Source organism: Purpureocillium lilacinum (genome assembly GCF_023168085.1).
Source record: "Purpureocillium lilacinum CBS 284.36 DNA, scaffold_2, whole genome shotgun sequence".
Taxonomy (NCBI): Eukaryota; Fungi; Ascomycota; class Sordariomycetes; order Hypocreales; family Ophiocordycipitaceae; genus Purpureocillium; species Purpureocillium lilacinum.
Window position 1 is genome coordinate 4,043,484 of NW_027072112.1, and position 26,034 is coordinate 4,069,517.

At 57.7% G+C, this 26,034-nt stretch overlaps 7 protein-coding genes across 7 annotated transcripts; 6 read left to right on the forward strand and 1 right to left on the reverse strand.

Annotated features, from left to right (window-relative positions):
- Positions 1–383: 383 nt before the first annotated feature.
- On the forward strand, positions 384–8,615 carry PLICBS_002987 (type I Iterative Polyketide synthase (PKS); the record flags this gene model as incomplete). The annotated part of the gene is made up of 11 exons (XM_065600117.1): positions 384–563; positions 625–932; positions 1,046–1,343; positions 1,403–3,190; positions 3,251–3,938; positions 3,998–5,226; positions 5,274–6,331; positions 6,389–6,696; positions 6,756–7,691; positions 7,746–7,996; positions 8,052–8,615. 11 exons carry the CDS (start codon positions 384–386, stop codon positions 8,613–8,615), a joined length of 7,608 nt encoding a protein of 2,535 aa, XP_065456189.1.
- Positions 8,616–9,384: 769 nt separating this feature from the next.
- PLICBS_002988 (uncharacterized protein) lies at positions 9,385–11,216 on the forward strand (the record flags this gene model as incomplete). Its single annotated transcript, XM_018322706.1, has 2 exons — positions 9,385–11,052; positions 11,184–11,216. 2 exons carry the CDS (start codon positions 9,385–9,387, stop codon positions 11,214–11,216), a joined length of 1,701 nt encoding a protein of 566 aa, XP_018177936.1.
- Positions 11,217–12,424: 1,208 nt separating this feature from the next.
- Positions 12,425–14,037, forward strand: PLICBS_002989 (uncharacterized protein; the record flags this gene model as incomplete). Its single annotated transcript, XM_065600118.1, has 2 exons — positions 12,425–13,180; positions 13,267–14,037. The coding sequence occupies 2 exons, from the start codon at positions 12,425–12,427 to the stop codon at positions 14,035–14,037; spliced, it is 1,527 nt and encodes a 508-aa protein (XP_065456190.1).
- A 518-nt stretch (positions 14,038–14,555) lies between these two features.
- PLICBS_002990 (proteasome subunit alpha type-4) lies at positions 14,556–15,568 on the forward strand (the record flags this gene model as incomplete). Its single annotated transcript, XM_018322709.1, has 5 exons — positions 14,556–14,586; positions 14,640–14,646; positions 14,698–14,750; positions 14,802–15,189; positions 15,241–15,568. The coding sequence occupies 5 exons, from the start codon at positions 14,556–14,558 to the stop codon at positions 15,566–15,568; spliced, it is 807 nt and encodes a 268-aa protein (XP_018177939.1).
- A 191-nt stretch (positions 15,569–15,759) lies between these two features.
- On the reverse strand, positions 15,760–16,251 carry PLICBS_002991 (uncharacterized protein; the record flags this gene model as incomplete). The annotated part of the gene is made up of 3 exons (XM_018322710.1): positions 15,760–16,079; positions 16,150–16,193; positions 16,247–16,251. The coding sequence occupies 3 exons, from the start codon at positions 16,249–16,251 to the stop codon at positions 15,760–15,762; spliced, it is 369 nt and encodes a 122-aa protein (XP_018177940.1).
- Positions 16,252–16,626: 375 nt separating this feature from the next.
- On the forward strand, positions 16,627–19,116 carry PLICBS_002992 (transcription factor TFIIH complex ERCC-3 subunit; the record flags this gene model as incomplete). Its single annotated transcript, XM_018322711.1, has 1 exon — positions 16,627–19,116. One exon carries the CDS (start codon positions 16,627–16,629, stop codon positions 19,114–19,116), a length of 2,490 nt encoding a protein of 829 aa, XP_018177941.1.
- A 3,497-nt stretch (positions 19,117–22,613) lies between these two features.
- PLICBS_002993 (low affinity potassium transporter) lies at positions 22,614–25,551 on the forward strand (the record flags this gene model as incomplete). The annotated part of the gene is made up of 3 exons (XM_018322713.2): positions 22,614–22,713; positions 22,776–24,535; positions 24,592–25,551. 3 exons carry the CDS (start codon positions 22,614–22,616, stop codon positions 25,549–25,551), a joined length of 2,820 nt encoding a protein of 939 aa, XP_018177943.2.
- Positions 25,552–26,034: the final 483 nt, after the last annotated feature.

Below are 26,034 nucleotides of genomic sequence, written 5' to 3' on the forward strand. Positions count from 1 at the left end.
GCAGGGACGGGTTCGTACAATGAGATTGCGGCAAGCTCGTTGTCTCAGCAGTAGCGGAAACCCGCAAACGGCTCCGTTCTTGTAGATCAACAAAGGGAAGGCCGAAAACGTGGTCTGTATTGTTCGTGTAAGCATTTGGCTGCATCGTGATTGAAGCCAAAAGTCGCCGATAGTGCTCCTTTGAGAGATGCCCATTCGACGCCACGTCCTCACTCGCTCCATCACTTGAGGCCCCTCGTGTGTATTCCTCTCCCGCTCTTGCAGGCAACTGACTTCAGCTTGGCCATTTTGAACTCGCCTCTTTGCGGCCTAAAGGCGCGTTGGCATCGAGAGAATCCTTTCAGCTGCGCGGACAACGCAGCACAGGTCACCGCAGCATCAAGATGGCTCCAGCGGATATTGCAATCGTCGGCATTGCATGCCGCTTTGCCGGCGATGCCAAGTCTCCAGAAGCGTTCCATGAAATGCTACAGAGGGGGAAGGACGCTTGGAGCAAAGTCCCTCCTTCTCGCTTCAATGCCGAGGCTCTTCACCATCCGTCTCGCGATCGCAGCGGCACTATAGTGAGCTATGAGATACTGTACCCTCGCTCTGCGAAGAATCCTTACTAACAAGAAACATCAGGTGTGCAATGGCGGCTACTTCATCGACCAGGATGTATCGCGATGGGATGCCCCTTTCTTTTCTTGCTCTGCCGCGGAGGCCCGCGCATTCGACCCTCAGCAGCGCCTGCTCCTGGAGGTTGCGTATGAGAGTCTAGAAAATGCGGGCATGCCCATCGAACGCATGGCAGGCAGCGATGCCGCCTGCTTCGTAGGTGGCTTCTCCGAGGACTACAAGAATATCGTTTCAAGAGACATTCATCTTGTGCCTCAATATGCAAAGACTGGCAACGCGCTATCCATGCTTTCCAACCGCATTAGTTGGTTCTTGTAAGTGGTCCTAATCGACATGGCTGCCCCGATGTCTGGCATTTAGTGCGATCGCTTACATTCGGCAGCAACTTGCGGGGGCCGTCTGTAACTTGTGACACTGCCTGCTCTAGCTCGATGGCGGCCCTGCACCTGGCTTGCGAGACGATCCGGTCAGAGTCCAACCCGAGTCGCTGTGCCTTGGTTGGAGGAGCAAACCTCATTCTGGACCCAGATGACACATGTGCGCTCAACGCACTCGGTTTTCTGAGCCCCGACGGGCGCTGCTTCTCCTTCGACTCGAGGGCAAATGGCTACGCTCGGGGAGAGGGAATAGGCATGATTGTTCTTAAGCACATTGACGATGCTCTGCGAGACGGAGATCCAATCCGTGCCGTGATTCGCGGAACCGGTCTCAACTCAGACGGTCGAGTAGGTGTAACAACCAGACAAAATACTGCGATGATGAGTACTAATAGGCTTACTATCAGACTGCTGGCATAGTCCTACCTAACGGAGAGGCTCAGGAAAGGTTGATCCTCAATACATACCAGGTTGCTGGGCTCAGCCCCTCGGACACCCAGTACGTCGAGCTTCACGGCACAGGCACCAAGGTTGGCGACCCGGCCGAGGTTGGAGCCGTCGCCAGAACAATTGCTGCTGGCCGGAGCGAAACACTCTATTGCGGCTCGGTCAAGTCGCGAATCGGGCACACGGAAGGAGCAGCCGGCATCGCGGCCATCATTAAATGCGTGCTCTGCCTGGAAAAGGGCGTCATCACCCCCAACCTCAACTTTGTAAAGGCCAACCCTCGACTGCGACTCGAATCATCGGGCATCGCGATACCCACGTCTACGATACCATGGCCAGACTGTGAAGTGCGGAGGTGCTCGATCAACAACTTCGGCTTTGGCGGCACAAACGCACACGCTATTCTAGATGACGCGCACAATTACCTCCGTGTACGAGGCAAACTAGCTCCTTCAAGCACGCCGGCAAGGGAGAACCATCAACTCTTTGTTCTTTCGGCTCCCGAGCAAGATGCCATTCCGAGGCAGCGCCGGGTGCACGCTGACTACGCCAAGTCGCGCTGCGGAGATGACAGGCTGGCGCGCCTTGCCAACACCCTGAGTGAACGACGATCCGTGTTTCAATGGCGGCATGCCGTCGTTGCGAGCTCGGTCGAGAACCTCGTGGCTCAATGGCGAGACGACAGCGTCAGGCCGGTCAAGGCCGATGCCTGTCCCAACGTGGCCTTCATCTTCACCGGGCAAGGCGCTCAGTGGTACGCTATGGGCCGCGAGCTGGTGTCATTCGACGTCTTTGCGTCCTCTGTCCGCGAGTCTGCCGCGTGTCTGACTGAGCTGGGCTGTCCGTGGGACGCCTGGGCCGAGCTGATGGCACCAGAGTCCGGGTCCAAGGTGAACAAGGCCGAGTACTCGCAGCCTCTGTGCCTGGTGCTCCAGATTGCACTCGTCGACCTTGCCGAGCAGTGGGGTGTCAAGCCATTTGCCGTGGTCGGCCACTCGTCGGGCGAGATTGCCGCGGCATACGCCGCGGGCGCGTTGTCTCGCAAGGATTGTTTGAAGGTTGCGTACCATCGCGGCATTGCCTCCAACTTGGCCAAAGCACGCAATCCAAACGGCTCCATGATGGCTGTGGGCCTGCCAGCGGCAGAGGTTGAGACGTATCTGGCTCGCACAGGCGGAGCGGTTGTTCTCGCATGCATTAACAGTCCCGAAAGCGTGACACTGGCTGGTGACAGGTCGGCATTGGAAGGCCTCGAGTCAATTTTCAAGGACGAAAAGAAGTTTTGCCGTCTGCTGCAAGTCGAGAATGCCTATCACAGCCCTCAGATGTACAGCGTTAGCGACGAATATCTGGAGAGCATCAGCGACATCTCTCCCAAGGGGGACTCGTCAGTCATGTTCTACTCGACGGTTCATGGCCGCCAAATTTCGACGTCTCGGCTCACAGCCGACTACTGGGCTGACAACATGTGCTCGACTGTCCGATTCGTCGACGCCCTGGACGATATGATGTATGCATCCACTGTCGAGATGCAGCGCCAGACCAAGTCCAAAACGCCGAGTTTGTTCCTCGAGATTGGTCCTCACGCTGCACTGGCGGGTCCAATCAAGCAGTTCAAGGCTGCTCGTGGCAGTCTGGAGCATTTGGCGTATCATTCCCTCCTTGTGAGAGCTCAGGACGCGGTTGCGACTGCCGTGAGCGCGGCAGGATCTTTGTGGACCAAGGGGGTCCCAGTGAAGCTGAGCAAAGTAAGTCGTGCCACGCATGCTACGCGCGCGTCTATGAAGTCTCTAATGAGTTTTTGCAAGGTCAATAACGCTGGCATGTCAGCTGAGGTCCTGGTAGACCTGCCCTCTTACCAGTGGAAGCGCTCGACCTCGTACTGGCACGAGAGCCGACAGTCTAGAAACCACCGTTCACCGCAGTTCCCCAAACACGACCTCATCGGCACAAGATTGGATTCTTACAACCCTCTAGAGCCTGTATGGAAGAATCACTTGCGTATCGCCGACCTGCCTTGGCTTCAAGACCATCAGATCCACGGCGACGTTGTATTTCCCGCTGCCGGAATGATTTGCTCGGTCATTGAAGCCGCCCAGCAAACAGTGGACGCCGAGGAATCCGGTGACGAGATTCTGGGATTTGAGCTGCGCGAGCTATCTGTATCGAAGGCCCTCGTGATCCCCAACAACGAAACCGGGGCCGAAATCTACGTCAGTCTCAGGCGGAGAAAGGTCGGCATGGGCAGCAGCGCAGGGCCTTGGTATGAGTTTTCATATTATTCGTGCCAAGAGGGAGATGTATTTGTCGAGCACGCCGCCGGCCTGTTGCAAATTCAACGGCCCAAGGAAGTCACCGAAGTCGACGGGGGCAGGGAAGCCAAGGAAGAAATCCTGACATACCGAAGACGATGGGACAACAAGCGCGCAATGTGCGAGAAGGCAGTGTCGCGCTCAAGCCATTTCGAGTTCTGCGAGGATCAGGGACTCAGTTTTGGTAAACATACATGCATAACTCCCCCATACGATTGAAGAAAGCTGACAGGACCTCAACAGGCAAGTCCTTCCAGGGCTTAACGAGGGCTCGGCAAAATGGCCTCACTGTTGCCTTTGAGACAAAGATTGCGGACACGCGCGCGTGCATGCCAGAGTTTCGGGAGAGCGACTACGTCATACATCCCACAACACTCGATTCCATGCTACAGGCCATGTTGATCGCCATCCCCAGAATGGACAACATCGAGAAGCAAGTCTGGGTCCCCACAGGCGCAGCTTCAATTCGCATCTCTAGTGACAAATCTCGCACATACGGGACAGCGTTGCATGGCGTCGTCGAAGCCTCGCACACAGGAGTTCGCGAGATGACGGGGTCTTTCCTCGTCAATAATGCCAAGCAACTTGAGGACTCGCATCCGACAGTTATTATTGACGATTTCAAGTTCACTGGGCTTGGGGCTACACAGCAGTTGACTCCGTCATCCAACGACTCGTGCTCCAGGCTATATGCGTCGGTCGCTTGGAAGCCGGACCTGAGTCTTGTCGATGGCCAGGCTCTGCGAAAATTGGCCCAGGCCGAAGACGATGCTGGCGACATGGTGCAATTCTGTTCGACAGCCAACAGTCTTGTCAATGAGCTGTGCAGACTGGCTCTTCCAGCTCTTGACTGTGGCTCCGAGTCTCTGCCTCCTCATCTCCTGAAGTACGCTGCGTGGATGCAGACCAGGTGCAGCTACAAGACCACAGGAATGGTTACGCCTCCCGCGAGGCTGGACCTGCCCTGCGCAAACAACGCTATTCTGGCGCCCAAGGAAATGGCAGCCTTCATTGACAAATATCCCGTCGACGGCAAGCTACTCCTTCACGTCTTTCGATCCCTGGGTGCAGTTTTTGCAAAAGAGACGTCCCCCATCGCGTCCCTGATGGAGAACGAGAACTTCTCAAAGTTTTATCAACAGGCCTACGGCATACATGTCAACATGCGGATGTTGAAGTCCTGGTTCGACCTCAAGGCTCACAAGCAGCCAGGGCTCCGCATCATTGAAGTGGGCGCAGGGACTGCTTCAACCACTCTGCCAGTTTTACAGCAGCTTGGGCGGGACGGCGACACGTCTCCTAGCTTTTCTCAATGGACATTTACTGACATCTCTGCTGGATGGTTTGAGAATGCCAAGGAGACACTGCACGACTGGAAATCTCGTGTTGAATATAAGGTCCTGGACATTGACAAGGATCCCCTTGACCAGGGTTTCGACCTCGAGTCGTACGACGTGGTTCTCGCTGTCAATGTAAGTTAGACCATGTCTAGTCGTGGTCGGCGTACTAACTATTGCAGGTCCTCCACGCGACGAAGGATGTCAACAGGACGCTGCAGCACTGCAACAAGCTGCTCAAGCCTGGCGGTAACCTTGTCTTGGGCGAGTACACCAACACGAGCGATTTGGCGCACTTCATCTTCGGTACTCTGCCTGGATGGTGGGCCGCTGAAGATGGCAGGCTTGGTGGCCCATTGCTCACCCAGTCTCAATGGCACGAGGCCCTCCAGAAGGCGCGCTTTTCGGGTGCCGACATGTGCCTCGCGGATAACGACGATCCGAGCGCTCACAGAATGTCGACAATCATCAGCACGAAGCCACGCAGCAAGATCTCGGGCAAGGATATAATTGTGACAGTGGCACCTAGCTGCAGTGGGTCAACAAAGGTGCTGGCTTCAAATATCTGCCGTCATTTCCATCAACGGGGACATAAAGCGACCGTCAAAGACATCTCAAACGCAGTAGCCGAGGCGAGTGGCAAGACTGTTGTCGCGCTTCTCGACTACGACGAACCTTTTCTTGAAAATGCTCGAAAAGTCGACTTCGAGAACGCCAAGCATATCCTTATTCACAGTCGCGAGCTGCTTTGGGTTACCCGGTCCGACCCTGCGGATATGCCAGGACAGCCGGCGAAGCGGATTGTGTCTGGGCTCATGCGCTGCCTGAAGACGGAAGACTCATCTCGCCGGCTGTACGAGCTGCACTTTTCTCGTCCGCTCGACTTTGATGCAGAGTCCGTTGGCGTTGCTGTATACCGGCGTCTTTCCACCATCTGGGATGCCGCCAATGACCACGGCGTTCTCGATGAGATGGAGACGGCGGAACGAGAAGGGCACTACTGCATCCCCCGCTATGTGCCCGACAAGGCCATGAATGACAGTCTTTCACGTACAGTCCAGTCAGCCTCTGCCAAGCCACAAGTTGGTCGTCTGTTGCAAGCTGAACGACCTCTGAAGATGACAGTCGGCCAGCCCGGCAGACTCGATACGCTTCAGTTCGTCAACGACAACACCGCATCGCGGCCCTTGCTCGATGAAGAGGTTGAGATTGAAGTGAAGACATGCGGACTTAACTTCCTGTAAGCAGCCCACCAAAACACCCTAGCCGATTTTGCGACGTAGCACTGACAGAACAGGGACATCATGATTGCTATGGGCCAGATCCAGCGGCCCGGCCTTGGCCACGAGGCGGCCGGCGTAGTACGCCGCATAGGTTCCAGAGTGACCAGAGTCTCTCCCGGGGATCGCGTTGTATACATCGGCCAAGGAGCCATGCGAACTAATATTCGCTCCCACGAATCGGCCATCCACAAGCTGCCAGATAGTATTTCCCTGGAAGAAGGTGTCTCGATCCCCGTCGTTTATGCTACTGCATACCAGTCTCTCGTCGAAATAGCGAGATTGCAAAAGGGAGAATCCGTACTGATACACGCCGCTGCCGGAGGTAGAAACCCCCAACATCTATGCGCTGCTCGATTCTTGGCTGACATATGACCACCTCAGGCTTGGGGCAGGCGCTCATTCAAATCGCCAAGATGCTGGAGGCCAATATCTATTGCACGGTGGGCACCGAAGCAAAGAAGCAGGTCATGTTGGCTCTAGGTATTCGACCAGACCATATTTTCAGCTCGCGAGACCTTTCGTTCGCCAAGGGCATCAAGCGCGTGACAGACGGTCGGGGAGTTGACGTCGTTGTCAACTCTTTGGCAGGCGAGGCGCTGCGTCAGAGCTGGGGGTGTCTGGCTCCATATGGGCGGTTCATCGAGGTCGGGAAGAAAGACATCCTGGGCAACAGCGGGCTCGACATGCAACCCTTTCTCGACAATGTCATCTTCGCCGGCGTCAACCTCGAGGCCATGATGGTCAAGGAACCACTTCGGTGCTCCAAGCTAGTGTCCAAAGTGCTCGACTTGTTTGAGCAGGGTGCCATCGATTTGATACGCCCCATTTCAGTCCACGACTTCAGCGACGCCGAATCAGTTTTCCGGGAAATGCAGCGAGGAAGCCATATCGGCAAGTTGGTTCTCCGAGTCACGCCCGAGTCTCAAGTGGCCATAATACCACCGAAAACAGTCCCTCTACGTCTCAAGTCAGACGCGACTTATCTGCTAGTCGGCGGCTTAGGGGGCTTGGGGCGAGCCCAAGCACTCTTCATGGCAGAGAACGGGGCTCGCAATCTCGCGTTCATCTCTCGGAGTGGTGGCGCTCGAGATGAGGCCAAGAACCTCATAGCCAAGTTGGAAGCGTCTAGTGTCACGGTCAAGACATATGCGAGCGACGTTGCCGACAAAGCTCGGCTTAGGGAAGTCATTGAAGACATTTCTCAGAGCATGCCGCCTATTCGGGGAGTGATCCAGGGCGCAATGGTACTCGCCGACAGCCTCTTCCACAGGATGAGCTACGATCAGTGGGTGACTGCCACAAGGCCCAAAGTGCAAGGTGAGTTGTTCTTTCGGGAAGGGTTGCATAATGCGTAGACTAACCGAACCTCAGGAAGCTGGAACCTCCATGAGCTTCTGCCCGTGGACATGGACTTCTTTATTGTTCTCTCGTCCCTGGCCGGCATCATTGGCTCTGTCTCACAAGGCAACTATGCGGCTGGAAATACGTTCCAGGACGCGCTGGTGCACTACCGACAGCACAAGGGCCTGCCGGCCCAGAGCCTTGATCTAGGCATCATGAAGAGCATCGGTTACGTGGAAGAGCACGGCGATGTTGGAGCCCGTCTCAGTCAGTTTAAACTGGTTCGTACTCCTCGGCGTTTTGAGTATCGAGCTGGCCCACTAACCCAATAAATAGGCCAGCGTTGAGAAGCGCCACTTCATGCATCTCCTGCGATGCGCACTGGCCGGCACTGCCAATGGCGATACCTCGATGGCGCCGCAGTTGCTTGTAGGGGCCGGCAGCGGGGGCATCGAGCAGGCCACGCGAAAGACGGAGCCAAATGCCGACTTCTACTGGTTGCGCATGCTGGCACAGTTTGCCCATCTTCGGCAGACAGACATCAAGAACACGGATGCAGTTGATGACGACGACGGGCAGCACGGCGGGGAGAGCAAGATGATCGATCAGCTCAAGCTCTGCAAGTCCTTGGACGAGGCCAACGAGGCTGCGCAGAGTGTTCTGCTAGCTAAAATTGCCAACATCATCTCGATCCCCGTGGCTGACATCAACACAGCCAAGCCGCTGTACACATACGGCGTTGACAGTCTGGTGGCTGTCGAATTGCGCAACTGGTTGTCCATGGAGGTCAAGAGCGATCTGAGCATCTTTGATTTGACGAGCGGCGCCCCCATCAGCGACGTGAGCAAGAAAATTGCCAGCAGGTCGCAATTAGTTGCCGCTGTCGTGAGATCTTGTTAGGAGTTAGGGGCTTATTTTGTCGACACTGTAAGTCTGTAAGGCGCGTGGATTTATATAGCAATTGAGCAGAGGATTTCATTGAAGAGGCCTTCGTTTTCTCCATTTTCAGGTGAGTAGGGCTATTTGTAGAGCCAGCTTTTGCTAGTTGTAGAGCCCATAGGAGCAATAGCAGCAGCAACGACAGCAACGACAGCAACGATAGCATCAGGCACAGCGCCGCTGCCGTCTCGTGCCTGCGCTAATGCGCAGTAAAAATCGCTGCGGTAGCATGGGGGCAGGTAGGGCGCTGCTAAGAAAAAGTAAGGGCGGCTCTACAACACTAGCGAAATATGGCTCTACGAGTACGAATAGCACTACTCTTTTAGGCAGCCCATGAATCCACCACTGACTGGTTGGGTACAGCAGCCATATCGCGACATGTTGGGGTACCGCAGTCGCCCTCATTCCTGTCGTGCTTCTTGTACCTCTATCACCTCGCCCTACATCTACCTACATGCTATTCTACGACGTTACCAGTAAGGCTCGTCCTGGAGGTTTGGACGGGAAACCGAGGTCCGAGTGCGGCGAGATATATACAGAAGCCCTGCAAATAGAGAAACGGAATTTGCAAATAGTAATTTAAATCCACGAATCGCCCCGGGTCATGTGGGGCCCGCTGCTCATCGTCTCATGCTCACAATACTTTCAAGCTTTCACCTGTGCTCGTCTTCTCATCGCCGCCGAGACAGCCAGTCCTTTCAATCAAGTCAATTGAGACTTGCGCACCGCCATGGTCTCACGCGCGCGCTTCCTGCGCGCCGTCCAGGCGCCGGCGAGGCATTTGACGAGAAGTAGCAGCGCCACCATCACCAGCACCACCAGCAGGTGTGGCCGAATCGCGGCCGCCGGTATCGCTCCCGCCTCAACACCCTATCCAGCCTCGCGGCGGTGTCTTTCGACAACGGCCCCGCGCCCGCTGTTCGCCCGCCCGACTCCCGCACGCCGCGCCAAGCTCACTGCCGAGACGTACCCGGAGCTGAAGCGCGATGACCGCTTCGCCCGCGTGACGCCCCAGGACGTGGCGTTCTTTCGCGACCTGCTGGGCGAGGACGCCGCCGTAATCGATGGGGTTGATGGCAAGGCGGAGTCGTCAGACCTGGAGCCGTTCAATGAGGACTGGATGCACAAGTACCGCGGGCAGACACGGCTGGTCCTGCGGCCGGCGTCCACGGAGCACGTCAGTGGCATCCTGCGGTACTGCAACGAGCGCATGCTGGCGGTGGTGCCGCAGGGTGGCAACACGGGCCTCGTCGGCGGGTCGGTGCCTGTCTTCGACGAGATCGTGGTGAGCATGGCGCGCATGAACCGCATCCACTCTTTCGACGACGCCAGCGGGACGCTGGTACTCGACGCCGGGTGCGTGCTCGAGGTGGCGGACCAGTTCCTCGCCGAGCGCGGCCACATCTTCCCGCTCGACCTGGGCGCCAAGGGCTCGTGCCATGTCGGCGGCAATGTCGCCACCAACGCAGGCGGACTGCGGCTGCTGCGGTACGGGAGCTTGCACGGCAGCGTGCTCGGCATGGAAGCAGTGCTGCCCGACGGTACCGTCATGGACGACCTGTGCACGTTGCGCAAGAACAACACGGGCTATGACCTCAAGCAGCTGCTCATTGGCGCCGAGGGCACCATCGGCATCATCACCAAGCTGGCCGTGCAGTGCCCGCAGCGCTCGCCCGCCGTCAACGTCGCCTTCTTCGGCATCGAGTCGTACGAGAAGGCTCAGCGAGCCTTCCGCGAGGCCAAGGCCCAGCTATCCGAGATCCTTTCGGCGTTTGAGCTCATGGACGCCAAGAGCCAGCAGCTGGTGCACGCCGTGCGCGGCGAGAAGCGGCCCCTCGAGGGCGAGCATCCCTTCTACTGTCTCATCGAAACGAGCGGCTCCAATGGCGACCACGACTACGAGAAGCTGGAGAAGTTTCTCGAGGACGTCATGACAAACGACGTGGTCGCTGATGGCGTCGTGGCGCAGGATGCGACGCAGATCAAATCCCTCTGGAGCTGGCGCGAGAGCGTGCCCGAGTGCATCGGCCACTGGGGCGGCGTCTACAAGTATGACGTGTCGATCCCGCTCGCGGACATGTATACCATCGTCGACGACGTCAAGGCGCGCGTCGATGAGGCTGGCCTGCTAGGCGACACGGACGAGTTCCCTGTGCTGGGCGTCATTGGCTACGGCCACATGGGCGACTCCAACCTGCACCTCAACGTCGCCGTCCGCCGCTACGACAAGGAGGTGGAGCGCGTGCTCGAGCCGTACGTCTACGAGTGGATCGAGAAGCGCAAGGGCAGCATCAGCGCCGAGCACGGGCTGGGCCTCGCCAAGAAGCCGTACATCAAGTACAGCCGCAACGAAACCATGGTCGGGCTGATGAAGCAGATCAAGAACCTGTACGATCCGGTGAGTGCAGCTCCCCCCACGCGCGTGTTACTCTGCTTTTACCCCTGGCCCAATATGTCGTGTTCTCTCGCAAATGCAACGTCATCTTTGTGGCCGGTGCGTAGGGCTGACAGGGGTGTGTGCGTCCACAGAACGGCATCATGAACCCGTACAAGTACATATAATGGGCGGCGTGACAGGAGTGCTGGGGGGGTGGCGAGTAGAAGCTAAGCAGGGTGCGACTGCGAGGGCGGGCCGATTGCAGGATGAAGGGTCGGGCTCTGTAAACCATGCCATCGTTATGTTCGGACTATACGGAGTAGACGTGCAAGGAATCGTGTAGATGGCGATGATAAATGCCCGTTGCTCGCGTGAGACTGTCTCTCGGCTGTCAGAATCGGCTCGTGGTGGCAAGGGTGTGAACTGTGAAGGTGGGTGGGTGGACCGCTCGCGCCCGCAGCCACCCGCCGCCGCCGTCGTCCGCATAACGGCCCGCATGCAGCACGGATTACATACGTACCTTGCGTATTACTACGTACTTCCATTCGTTCCGAGGCGACGGAGGGAGGCCTCTAGTGATGAGTATCACAGCCTGGGTACACGCGTGTGTGTGCTCCTCTTGCTTGGCGGCCCGCCTCGGAAACCCAACCGAAGGGGCGTCGGACGCCGTGGGTTCGCTCTCGCGACGAACCATCTCATTAAACGCTGCGCCAATGGCGTCCGTCAAAGGCCTCCCGACGGCGACCTCGCGACCCTCAGCTCTCGTGGTCCTCGGACCAACCAGCGCCCGTGGGGGCGATCCGCGTCAGCCCTACGAAACTTAGCGCATGGCAGCTCCAACCTCTGGTGTGCTGCGGGGAGCCATCGTCCACCGTCCCTTGCCCATGACACCCCCGTCTCCGTCTGTTGTTTCCGTGCGAGCCATGTGAGTTCTGCGGTGAGGCTGAGCTCCAAGAGCTCGTCTTGCGAACCCCATTCGTCCGTGTCAAAGTTCCCCTTCTCGAACGCTGCCCATCCCGGACAGGGCTTCTAGTCCTACTCACCCGCGAACCAGAGGCCATACTCTGGCCCTCATTCGCACGAGCCTGCCCGAGAGCGACGGAACGAAAGGCGAGGGGTGGTCGGCGAAGCGTCAAACTCAGGCCATGGCTTGTGGGGTTGTCAAGAATGGCCCGAATGACACGTCTCCCGTGCCTCGTGGAGAGATGAGGGGATGCGGGACGGGAGGGAGAGGGAGCGAGCTGTCGTCGGCAAACGTATATAGGGCCCAGAGGGCCGGTACGACATGGCGTGGTGGCAAACCGTCGCTGCCAATCACCTCTTCCAGCCCCAGACATTCCGTCTGCATGTGTACGACACCTGCGTCCACCCGGTTGTAGTATACTGAGGCAGTATGGTTGGCGTCCCGGGCAAGTACAAAGGTTGCGAGACCTGTCGCCGGCGACGGGTCAAGGTGAGTCTCGTCGCCGACATTCGGCGGCCAGAACCCTTCACTCACAACCGGCAGTGCAGCAACGAGAGGCCATACTGCAGCAACTGCGTCAACAGCGGCAGGCAGTGCGAAGGCTATGAGCGCGAGCGCGTCTTCATCACCGGCACGCCAGAGACCAAAGGCCGTGTCGCGTCCCATCCAAAAAAGACCGCGTCGACCAAAAGGTCCAGGACCAGAGCCGACGGCGAGGTGCGGCCTCACATTGTCCCGGTGCAGCCTCTCACCTCGGCATGGGACGACTACATACGCCTTTCCAATCACGGCATCGAGACTTCGGCGCTGCTGACCGCCCTTCAGACGAACCTGCAGGGCGTTAGTGGACGGGACAGAGACGGTGTTTCTGGCTTCGAAATCTCCCTGCCAGCGTACGGGCCCGCGGAACTGCAGCCGAATCCTCGCGCCGACGAATTCAGCGTCAAGTCCAAGTGTCTGGCAAACTTTGGCGGGGACGATGCTCATGACTCAAACTCTGGGTATTGCGCCTTCTTGTTCGAGGTGATTATCCTGTCGTTGTCGTCTGATTGGCCGTGGAAACTGATGAGAGAGGCGCAGCAAAACTGGTCTGCCGCGTCAAGTGCCGACCCAGCATACGAGGAGAGTCTGATTAGGAGCCTGGGACCGAAATACTTTACCTCATTTCCGAACCATCAGTACTTTGTGAGGGTTCATCGCCCGTTGGCCGTGAGGACAATCCCTAAATGCCCCAACAGCGCAGGTAGAGTGGTCTACTGACAGCCTGGTAGGTTAGCCTTGCTCTTCTCAGTCGGCGCGAAAGCTTTCTGGCCGGCCCAGAGTGGATCTCAACGCCGTGGGTTGAGCACCCCAAGTCTCCCCTCGACCAACTCTTCGACATTGTGCTTTCTCTGCCGCCGATTTTTGCCGGCGTCGACCGCATTTTGCCTCTACCCGCGACCATGACACGACGGCTGAGCGCGCAGGATCTCCTGCAGAGCTGTCTCGCCCTCGAGACTCGGTTTCATCATTGGTTCGCTAGCGTCGTGGTTGCCTCGGGCAGTCAGCACCCTCCGTGGTGGTCCGACGAGCTGGGTAGCCCCGGTGGCGAGCTCCCGTTCGCGAACCCGTATACCTTTCGAGACGGACTGACGGGCATCATGATGTTGTATTACTGGATGTCCCAAATTCTTTTCCATCGTTGCGTCGAGTGCCTGCACGCCGCAATTTTCCAACCCGTTGTCGATGCGTATCCCGACATGTGGCCAAATTTGCCACCCAGCCTGCAAATCGATCCGAATCAATACCAGGATGGCCGGGATCTCGCTGCCAATATTTGCCGAGGGCTCGATGCTACTCTCAACAGCACGACCCAGCCGGATATGCTGCTGGCACCCATGACCGTTGCGCTGGACTTCTATCGGGACATTAATGCTACATCGCAAGACGGTGTACTCGAGATCCTGTGGCTGGAGGCGTTCAAAAGGCGTCTAGCTATGAAAGGTCAACATATTGCCACAGTTCTGCAGGGTCAGCGCTGGGTTGAGGTTGCCCGCTTCTGAATACGTGCCACGAATAATGTGTAAAACAAACTCATGTCTTGTACACGAATACATAGAGATGCGGCGGCCGGTCCACCGCTGATAAGGGTTAGGATAGAGATCAGGAAAAGTCTGAACCTTGCTAGAAGTCATGATACAGACGTATTTTAGCAGAGTATTAATCACAATTCAAGTATTTGGCAACTGAAGTTGTTCCAAGTGGTGCTGCCGGGTAGCTGCGAGGTGGTACCGCGTACAGTGCGTTTTACAGTGCATATTCCGCTAAAGACTGTGTATCGGGCCGCAGCCACGTTTCTCCGCTGCTGCTGCCGTCCAGGCACGCCTAGCTCCAGCCCGCCTCCGGTAGGCAGGCTACCGCCGTGACGAAGCTCAGTGCCTGTCTCGACCTCCTTCGCAGCATCCCGTCACCACCATCCCGCAGGCGTCGCAACCTCCGATCGCCCACACAACGCGTCTCGGGAGCTTCTACTCTACATAGCGACCACCCATTCAGTGTAGCCGGCTACCAGTCCTTCATCATGGCTTCAGGCTACGACCGAGCTCTGTCGGGTAAGCTCCATCAGACCAGCCACCGGCCAGTGAGCGATGCTAACAGCAAGCAGTCTTCAGGTCCGCGATCCTATCCATTCGCGCCCGTCACCGCTTCTAACCCGACTGCAGTCCCGATGGTCACGTGTTTCAGGTCGAATATGCCGGCGAGGCCGTCAAGCGAGGTGCGCAACTCCAATCGGCCGCCGGGTTGCGGTGAAGCTCACAGGGAACAGGAACATGCGCTGTTGGCGTCAAGGGCAAGGATGTCGTTGTCCTCGGATGCGAGAAGCGATCTGCGATGAAGCTTCAGGATACCCGAATCACCCCCTCCAAGATCCAGGTCTTGGACAACCACGTTGCCCTGGCCTTTGCTGGTCTCAACGCGGACGCCCGCATTCTTGTCGACAAGGCACGGCTAGAGTCCCAATCCCACCGGTTGTCCGTCGAAGACCCCGTGACGGTTGACTACATCACCAAGTACGTGGCTGGCGTCCAGCAGCGGTACACCCAGGCTGGTGGTGTCCGACCGTTCGGCATCAGCACCTTGGTTGTCGGCTTCGACCCCAACAGCAAGGTGCCTCGGCTCTACCAGACGGAGCCTTCTGGCATCTACTCTGCATGGTACGTTGCGTGTGTGGAATATAAGAGAAAACACCAACTAACGTCACGCAGGAAAGCGAACGCCATCGGGCGATCGAGCAAGACGGTCCGCGAGTTCCTGGAACGCAACTACAAGGAAGAGATGGACCGAGAAGCCACAATCCGGCTGGCCATCAAGTCCCTCCTTGAAGTTGTCCAGACCGGCGCCAAGAATATCGAGATCGCTCTGATGGCCCCGGGCGCGGCCATGGAGATACTGCCGACCGAAGAGATCGAGGGATACGTCAAAGAGATTGAGCAGGAGAAGCAGGAGGAGGCGGCAAAGAAGAAGACTGGAAGGACACCGGGAACGGGAAGTGCTACCATCCTGACGAGGAGCCAGGATGAGCCCGCAGAGTGATGAGCCGTATAGACGAACGCACTAAGAGGCGATGGCCACGTCGGGAAACCATTTGCTCGTAACGCTATTGTATCAACACGTGTAATGCCCGTCTTATGAGATGCAACACAGGGTGTGACCAGGGTGAAAATGAGATCCTCAACGCCAGAGCTTTCCAAATAACCAAATGCGCACCACGACCCTTCAAGCTTTCAACCCAGCTTGTCTGCCTCCTCGTCTGGATCGAAGATGCTCCTCAGTTTCTGTTGCCTTGTTCGCTCGTCCTTGAGCATCTTGTTGTTAACGCGAACATCGTCGCTCTCGACGGAGAGGGCGGCCTTGGGGGTCTTTGCCTCGATGACGAAGTGGTTGTCGCAGTGTGGGCAGTACTCGTCGCTTTCCTCAAACTGCTGCGCGTCTTTGCGGAAGACCTTTCGGCACTTTTTGCAGGCAAAGACCATTTCGAAAGACTGCATCAGGGTATGGTTTTCCTGCTCGGCATGACATTCGGCGCAATCGAACCACTTGCGGCCTAAATGACGTATTGTTAGGGAGAAGGGACCTCGGATGGCGGCCAGGAGGCGGAACCGCAGGGGACGTACAGCAAGGAGATCGAATCGCGACCTGGGCGTTGAGGATATGCTTGCTAGATAGGGTCAGTGTGTTGTTCCATAACGCCAGAGAGCCGGAAATACCTACCACATGATTGGCGACTACTCCGAGCGCGTCAAGGGAACGGTCGTCAGGATTTTGGGGGGCGTTGTCTCGCGGACAAGACCTGGGTGGTGAGTGACCTGGGTCGGATGGATGCACCCAGAAGAACGCCCTGGCGGGAGGTTTGGCGGGGGGAGCTCCCAGGGGCCGGCAATATTCCGGTGGGGCGAGCTCCCTTCATCACAGCCCAAGCTGGGCAGTAGTTAATAAGTTAACTAATGGATGGGTGGTTAGGTTTGCTCAGCGGCAGAGTTAGTCAGCACCGTGGACCCTGTACAAAGTGACGGCATCTGTGCCATTCACGGCTAATCCAACTTCGCCTCTCATTACCACATCTCGCCAGACTGTGGCCGGTCAACAACACGATGCCGCCGAAGAGGAAGGCCGCGCCCGCCGTGCAGGGCGGCGCAAAGGCAGGGCGGTCGTCTCGCATGTCCACACCGGGAGCGGCCACTCCTCGAAGCCTCGAGAGTGCTGAGGAACCAGACGACGACGATGTGCCTGTCGACGAGGTGCTCGAGCGTGATATCGAGAAGAACATCGATCAGTTCTCGCTCGAAAAGTACCAGAAGAAGCACGTCATACGAGAGCCTCTTTTCCATATTTTTGGTCAGAACGACTTTTCGTATCTCGACCTCAAGAAAGACCACCAGAACCGCCCACTGTGGATCGATCCCAAGAAGGGACGCATCATCCTCGAGAGCTTCAACCCGCTGGCCGAGCAGGCCCAGGACTTTCTCATCACCATAGCAGAACCTCAGTCACGACCGACATTTATGCACGAGTACGATCTCACAACGCATAGCCTTTACGCAGCCGTTTCGGTAGGCCTGTCGCCACACGACATCATCAACACACTCGAGCGCTTCCTCAAGACGCCCCTGCCGGACGAGATTCGAGACTTCATCAATAGCTGCACACAAAGCTACGGAAAAGTCAAGCTAGTCTTGAAGAATACAAAATACTACGTGGAGAGCCCGGATCCCAACATGCTGCAAATGCTGCTCAAGAACCCCAAGATTGGACCTCTTCGAGTCCAGGGGACTGAAGAGATCACCACATCAGCTGCTCCCAAGATTGGAGGCCTTGTCATCCCTGGAACAAAGAACGCGGCTGGCGTCAAGCAGGCGAATGGGCTACAGCAAGGGAGCGGAGAGCAGCAGCAACAGGACGGGCAACAAGTCCAGGCTGGCGACGTGCTCACGACGCTCAACGAAGAAGAAGACGACGATGACCAGGAAGTGACCCATTCCTTTGAAATTGCCGACAAGGACGTGGAGACGGTTCAGAAGGAGTGCCTAAACCTGGGCTTCCCGGTTCTGGAAGAGTACGACTTCCGAAGAGACGAAGCGAATGCCAATTTGGACATCGATCTCAAGCCTGGAACGCAGATCCGGCCGTACCAGGAAAAGAGCCTCAGCAAGATGTTCGGTAACGGCCGAGCAAAGAGTGGCTTGATTGTCTTACCCTGTGGCGCTGGCAAGACACTCGTGGGCATCACGGCTGCCTGCACGATCAAGAAGGGCGTGATAGTCCTTTGCACCAGCTCCATGTCCGTCGTGCAGTGGAGGCAAGAGTTCTTGAAATGGTCCAACATCAACCCCGACGATATTGTCGCCTTCACTTCCGACTCGAAGGGATCTGTCTTCACTGGCAGCACTGGCATCATTGTAACGACGTACTCCATGGTGACCCAGTCCCGTGCGCGGTCCTACGATGCCGAGAAGATGATGAAGTTCTTGACGGGCCGCGAGTGGGGCCTCATGCTCCTCGACGAGGTTCACGTCGTGCCCGCAAACATCTTTCGAAAAGTCACATCGTCGATTAAGACACATTCCAAGTTGGGGCTTACGGCCACCCTACTGCGAGAGGACGACAAGATTTCAGATCTTAACTTCCTGATTGGGCCAAAACTTTTTGAGGCGAACTGGATGGAGCTATCAAAGCAAGGTCACATTGCACGGGTGCAATGTGCAGAGGTGTGGTGTCCGATGCCCACCGAGTTCTACGACGAGTACCTGCGAGCCCCATCGCGCAAGAAGAACTTGCTGTACATTATGAACCCACGCAAGTTCCAGGCTTGCCAGTACCTGATCAACTATCACGAGTCAAGAGGCGACAAAATTATCGTGTTTTCTGACAACGTCTATGCGCTCAAGGCTTACGCGCTGAAGCTTGGCAAGGCCTTCATCTACGGTAGCACAGGCCAAGCGGAACGACTGCAAGTCCTGGAGAACTTTCAGCACAACCCACAGGTCAATACGCTGTTCCTATCGAAAATCGGCGACACGTCACTAGACTTGCCCGAGGCTACATGCCTAATCCAAATTTCCTCTCACTATGGCTCTCGACGCCAGGAAGCGCAGAGGTTAGGGCGAATCCTTCGAGCGAAGCGTAGGAATGACGAGGGCTTCAACGCCTTCTTCTACTCTCTGGTGTCGAAAGATACGCAAGAGATGTACTTTTCATCGAAGCGGCAGGCCTTCCTCGTCGACCAGGGGTATGCCTTCAAGGTGATTACGCAGCTGGCCAACATTGAAAAAACGCCCGGCCTAGCTTTCGCCACGGCAAGCGAGCGGCGAGAGCTGCTACAAAAGGTGCTGGTGGAGAACGAGTCGATGGAGGACGAGGACCCCACGGACGACCTCTTCCACAGCGGCACGATGGGGCGCAAAAAGAAGAAGGCACGGCGGACGGCGGGGACGCTGGGCGAGCTCAGTGGCGGGCAAGACATGGCTTACATCGAGCAGAACAAGAGGGTCAACCAGTCGCTTAAGAAGAAGAATGGCAAAGAGAGCAGTGCATTCTTCAAAAAGATTGGGCGAGAGAACGCGCGTCGGGCGGCTAACAAGTAGCATACGATACACCGGAGGAGTTGTTTTATCTGGGATGGCGTTACTTCTCGTGGCGGCGTTGGGCAGCATCTGGTACGCTGAAGGCAGGGCGTTCGTTCAATGACAAGCCGCTGCAATATAATGATACATGATACATTTTCATCAGGCGAGCCGCTCGAGGCAGAGACGCCGACTGGACTCCGCGGCGACCGTAGCGAGTAACTCGGCTGAGTCAGGCGAGGTACTGGAGGTGGCGTGACAAGCACAAAGGCGTTTCGGCGGGCGCGCTTGTGCGATCGTCGGCGGGCTCTTCGACCGGTGTGAGCGGAGGCTCTCTAGGTGACGGGCGTAGTTGTTGGAGCTGAACACGGCGGCTGCGCGTGCTTCTGAGCAGAGACGCGTGCGATGTGGTTCGGCCGGCGCAATGTCGCTGCTGGAGGGCGGCGGCGAGAGGCGGCGGCGAGACTGGACAACGCGCACGAGGGAACACGAATCAGACAAGGCGATCGGCGGGTTCGGCTTCCAGAAGCATGCTGGGCTGAAACGTGGCAGCGGGCGCAAACATGGGATGACTGTCGTGCATGCTATTCGAGGTGGAATGCGCGCGAATGCGGCTCGTGACATCATGCCGCGGCGGAGGGATGCGAGATTTTTCTGAGGGACGAAGTGCCGCGATAGGCGGCGTAACCGGTACAGGCAGTTCAGCCGAGATTCCATCACACACACGCGCACGCGCGCAGACGACCACCCCGTACGAGATCGGTACATGACATGTGGGTTGTGCGTCCGTTAAATCTGTGGGGGTTGCGCTGGCGTGAGGCAGAGAAGTATGGTGATCACTTGCATGTGCGGGCGCGCGCGGGCGCGCAGCGCGGCAATCTTGAAGCCCGTGTGTGTGATGGCAGTAGAGGGGAACCTGGAAATGATGCGGTGAACGATGAAGTGATGTGCGTGGGCTTGTCCCCTTGGTCCATGCTGGCGCCGGGCCGGGGCAGCGCCGGGGCGCTGCCAGATCCAAGGCTATCTGCACCTCAGCGGGCGATGCATCAGTTCTGGCTGCCTGACTCGAAAGCTCGTCGCAGATATTTGGAGCGCCATAGCAGGTACAGCCAGTGGTGAATGGTCGGTAGTCGGCCCAACTGCCGCGACTGCTACCAACCCAGGAAGAAACCTACGGCAGCGAGGTCAAAATAAAGCATGCATGCGCAGTTATAGTTGGCTTCCGAAATGCATGAGGTAGCAAGCATCACGGCAGATGCCAGAGCTGAACCATGGTGGCATCTCTTGGCATCTGCTAAAAGCCGCCGCCACCGCACGACCGTCCATTGTGACACCGGCAAGGTCCACACGGGCTCCAGCCGCGGTTTGCTCCAGCGGACGGCGCAGTGGACGCACGCCCCCCACCCCCCTGCAGGCTCGGGACAGCCCAGCGCACGAAGGCCTAGAAGCCCGCTGGGAGACTTCCGAGGTGGGATGTTTCACTCTGCCCGGTGGGCCGGGTTGGGTTGGCGCCACTGGCCGCCGGGGCCGGGGGGACTGTCTCTGCTGCTAATGATTGTCGGCCCCAATCCGGCGGATGGGGTTTCTCAGCGCTGGGGTCGGTTCTGCAGCAGGCCAACGGTGTGCGGGCAGTGACGATTGCAGTCCAAGACTCAGGATTCTGTTTGAAGTGCTGCAGCGGACGCAGGCGTTCCGCAGCTACCTTAGTAGTACTTGGTACGAACGTGTGGGTTCAGCCCGCGCCTCGCTACGGCTAGTCGCCATCGGGTTTGGCGATGCAAATCTGGCGCTGCGAGCGGCGGCGTCGAATTACAGGCGTGACGAAGTACGTACTCCGTAATATCGATGGGCCAGATGGCCAGGTCTGGAGTCAGCACCTTGGGCTAGGGAAAGTGGCGTCGCCAGGCCCTTTCCTTTAATCCCATCATTGATCCATGCCTGGGCGGCGCTGCCACGATTGGAAGCCACGGTGGATGGACGGAGGCCGCCCCTCCCCTCGGGATGCTTTTTGCCTTCTGCTTCCATCACCTGTTTTGATGGCCGCCTTCTCTGCCAGGCCTCTCCGACCCGTAAAAACGCCCATCGCCCAACGCCTCCTCGCTGCAGACGTGACCCGTATCCTGCCGTCGCCGCAGAGACCCTCACCTCACCCTCACGTCTGCCAAGACACCTGTGCGATCCGACGACACTTATTAGCGGCGACACCCCCAAGCCCCGCGGCCCTGCCTCGGTCGGAGGCAGGACCCTCTGATTCTTTGTTGCGCAGCTCCCCTCCCTGCGTTGCGGGACGGCTTGCCCGCACTCGACGGCTGCGCGACGAACCTCGCGGGCCGCCCGAGACCCCGTCCGGTTGGGCCACCCGCCTCGGCACTCGAAGGCTCGTGGTCCCTTTGACCGTTGCGAAAGCACTGACCAGGCGTGCCGCATCACGCGACGGAAACGAGGCGAGATACAAACGATACCGCCGCCGGCCGCCTTGGCTCGAGCCACCAAGGCGCAGCAGCCCTCTCAAAAGGCGAAGCCCCCCCAATCGACTCGACGAGCAAGGGAAGACCCTCGGACGCAATATCCAGGCGCCCCATTCCGTCCCGTCGTCATTGCTTGCGCCTGTGAGGAGCCACTCCGGCCGTCTCTGTCATCCACCGACGCGGCGCCGTCTTCGTCCCTTTTTTTCGCCATTGCACCAACGCCAGGTCCTGGTCCTGCGCGGTTGAGACACCGCAGGCGCCCTTTCTGTTCCTTTGGCCTTGTGTCACCCGCTGCGGCCAGGGTCGTTCTGCAACGTGCCGCTATCCTGGCCGTTCGATTCGACGAGATCCCTTCCCTTCGCCAATCTGGGAAACCGCCTTCCCGGTGTCTGCGACCAGGCACAGGCACCGCCGCCATTCAACTCCGAGATAAGCACTGGCCCAGTCCCGCGCACGGAGAACCTGCTGGCCGCGCGACACCGCGGTCCTTTGTGCTCTTTTTATCGCACATTCCTCGTCACCTCACCGAGTCATTGAGAGAATAACTCCTCGCATCGTACGCCGCGTCTATAATTGCTACCGACACCGACTCGCCCTCATTTGGCTGCCTCCTCCAGCACAAACACCGGACGTGGCCAATCTCATCGGGAGCCTCAAAGGCTACCGGATCCGAGCGTTGACGCAACACGCCTTGCGCCTGCAGAAACGTTCTCACGGGAAGGTTTGCGACCTGTCGCGTCGACTTGCTCGTCTTGCCGCTATTCGTCATACCCCCAGAAACGCCGTCACACAAACATGCTCATTGTGTCTCCTGTTCTGCATGTGATGTCCCTTGCCTGGACTCACTGGTGAATGACAAAGAGCAAGGAACATCACCATTGCCTGCACGCACAATCGGCCTGCCTCGGCCGTGTATCGTCAAATCTAAGCAAGACATAAGATACGGCCTCGATCCCTCGGGCTTCCGTCACGACCACAAAGCCCTCGACCGACCCTCAACACACCGCACCCTCCGCTAGACTTCATCTCCTCCACGAAACATCAAGAATCATGTTGGAAGGCACGCGAAATTTTCTCTGGGGGCAGCTGCTGGCTGCCAAGCCCGCATTTGTCTCGAAGAAGCCTCACTTCAACTTCATCTCAGTCCATTGTCAGTGTCTCCCGCTGCCAGGTCCACATGGCCTCTGAGACTTGCTAACCTTTCGCCAACAGATTTCTGGATCATTGGGGCGACAATCATCGCCTCAATAGCAATATATGCCTCTGGCCGGGGCCAGCTATCCTACATCGACGCACTCATGTTTGGTAGCGGCGCCAACACGCAGGCCGGCCTCAATCCGGTGGATCTGAACAGGCTTAATGGCTTTCAGCAGGGTATGATCTACCTGTTTGCCATGCTTTCCAATCCCATCACCATGCACTCGTGCGTCGTCTTCCTTCGCCTCTACTGGTTCGAGAAACGTTTTCAGAGCTGGGTCCGTGAGATTCGTTTGCGACGTCCGACCTTTACCAAGTCGAAGTCCAAGTCTCGCCCCGACGCGGAGCAAGCCAAGTCCGTCCAAGGAGTCAACGGCCGCAACATTACTGTCATGCCACATAATGGCCGCACGCCAAGGATCACCAATGATGGCATCCTGTTGGATGACGGCCCCGACCACCAACTCAGGCCCACGGGCGTCGCCAAGAGCGATGAGAGTGACACCACCACAGTGAGTGACGAGAAGTCCAACGGAGGTGCGGTTGGCTCTTCTGAGGAGCACCCTGCCGAAAACGCCGATGGCGGCGCCGGTGTGACGGGAAGCGGCCAGCCATTGGAGGAACAAGCCCACGGCCAAAGGGCTGACGGCAACAACGTCACCCATACGGCAATCTCCTTCGCTGATACCGTCAAGAGAAGCGACGGCATGGGGGAGGATACGTTGAAGGTCCCCCAGCGCCGAACACACGCCGAGCACATCGCCATCCTGGAGCGGCAGCGCCAGGAAGACACCGAAGTTCTGAGGATTCCTGGACCACGAGATGCAGAGCGGGGCGAAGGGCCTAGGCGGCTTCAGGCCGAGGAGTCGCAGTACGACGACGAGAATGCCCTCGCCCGCCTTCAGACGGTAGACTCGCGCGTTGACCAGCAAGCCGCGGGCGCCAGCAATCGCCGCGGGCGGAACCCGACCATCACCATCGCGGAGCCCGAGTGGCGCCACCGGAAGGAGGAGATTTCAGAGGACGCCAGGGCGGCAGCCGGCACACTCGAGTCGCTGAGGTTCCGCAAGCCCCGCATCTTCAACTCTGGGCAAAAGCGGTATCACGAAGACGGCGAGGAGAGACAGCCTCGCCCCGTCCGGACGCGAACGATAGACACCATCCGTTCTGCTTTGTCCAGAGACAAGCAGGACGAGATGCCCTACCTCTCCTACACCCCCACCATGGCCCGAAACTCCAATTTCATTGGTCTGACGCTGGAGCAGCGTGAAGAACTCGGTGGCATCGAGTACCGCTCGCTAAGAACGTTGGCTCTCATCCTCCTCTTCTACTTTTGGGGTTTCCAGCTCATAATTCTTGCATGCCTCTTGCCGTACATCTTGCACAACAACACTTACGGAAACATCGTCGAGGATGTGGGGGTGTCGAGGACGTGGTGGGGCTTCTTCACGTCCAACGTGGCCTTCATGGACGTTGGGTTCACCCTGACGCCCGATAGCATGATTTCGTTCCAGAAGTCTCAGTTCGTCCTGATGATCATGTGGTTCTTCATCATCATCGGAAATACGGGTTTCCCCGTCATGCTTCGCTTCCTCATCTGGATCACGGCAAAGGTTGTGCCTCGAGGGTCTGGTGTGTGGGAGGAGTTACGCTTCCTGCTTGACCATCCGCGTCGATGTTTCACCTTGCTGTTTCCGTCTGGGCCCAACTGGTGGCTGTTCTGGATCCTCGTGGTGCTCAATGCCCTGGATCTCCTCTTCTTCCTGGTTCTTGATGTAAGTCGAGCGTCTTGTTGTTCCCAGCCAGAGGGCACTTTTCTAACACGTCGCAGCTCGGCGCCGAGCCCATAGCCCGCCTTCCCCTCCACAACCGCGTGGTTGTTGGCTTCTTCCAGGCGGCGTCGACGAGGACAGCTGGTTTCTCAGCCGTCAGCCTGACGGAGCTCCACCCCGCGATGCCCGTCCTGTACATGATTATGATGTACATTTCCGTTTTCCCCATCGCCATCTCCATACGAAGGACCAACGTGTACGAGGAAAAGTCGCTGGGAGTCTATCACGACCGCAATGTGGAGGACGACGCCGACGCCCCTGCGTTGAATTACGTGGGCAGTCACTTGCGACGGCAACTCTCATTCGATTTGTGGTATGTCTTCTTGGGCTTTTTCATCCTCACCATCAGTGAAGGTGGCAAGATCCAGGACGGTAACTTCAACCTGTTCGACGTCCTCTTCGAGGTGGTGAGCGCGTATGGCACAGTGGGTCTCAGCATGGGCGCGAAGGGCATCAACGCATCGCTGTGCTCCGAGTTTTCGGTAGTCGGCAAGCTCGTCATAATTGCGATGCAAATCCGTGGACGACACCGTGGCCTCCCGTACGGCCTGGACCGCGCCGTCTTGCTTCCCAGCGAGGCTCGGTTCCGGAAAGAGGCGGAAGAGGCGGAAGCAATGCTCGCCCGCGTCAATACGGGTGTATCGGGTGCCACGACCTCGGGCATGCAACGACAGCCGACCAACACTAACACCGCCCGCAGCCGGAGCAAGAGCCGCGAACGACCTCCGAGCAACGTGATAGCTCAGTTCCTCCACCCTGGTCCCGTGGTATATCGGGATACGGCCGTCTCGAATCATCACCGAACGGGTTCTGGAGACTCCCGGAGACCATCGCTAGGCCCCCGAACGAACACGGAGCCAGTCATTGAGGATGAAATGGAGAACTTGACGGAACTCAACAGCGGCGGGTCGTCACGTTTCAGCAAGCCACGGAGGGTCGAGACGGCGCCAGAGTTTTAGACAAACCCCTGGCGATGACGCGCCTGAGAGCCGACCTCGGCTTGGTCTTCGAATTGGTATCCTCCCTTTTGCGCATAGCGATCACACATATCCTGTACAACGACACCCAGTCCGCAAGGGCCATCTGGTTTCGAGGGGTACACGGCGTACGGACGCCAACCGGAGGCAGTTTTTTTTATAGAAGGCAAAACGTATCGTGGATGTGCATCTCGTCAGTGGCGAGTAACGCGGAGAAAGAGGCATATTTTCTGGCGTGTATCTGGTGCATTTCTTTTTCCCAATGGTACAGGGGGCATTTCCAGCAGTAGGCTTGGGCGCAAGCTTCTTTTGCCGTGGGCTCTGGTGCTTGAACGAGAATCCGGCTTGGCCAAGCTTGGACATTGAACTAGCTCGACATGTGCCACTGATAGCTCCGGGTCCATCATGAATCAACAACATGACAAGAAAGACGCCTCACGTGCTCTGAAACCGTGGAAGTCTTTT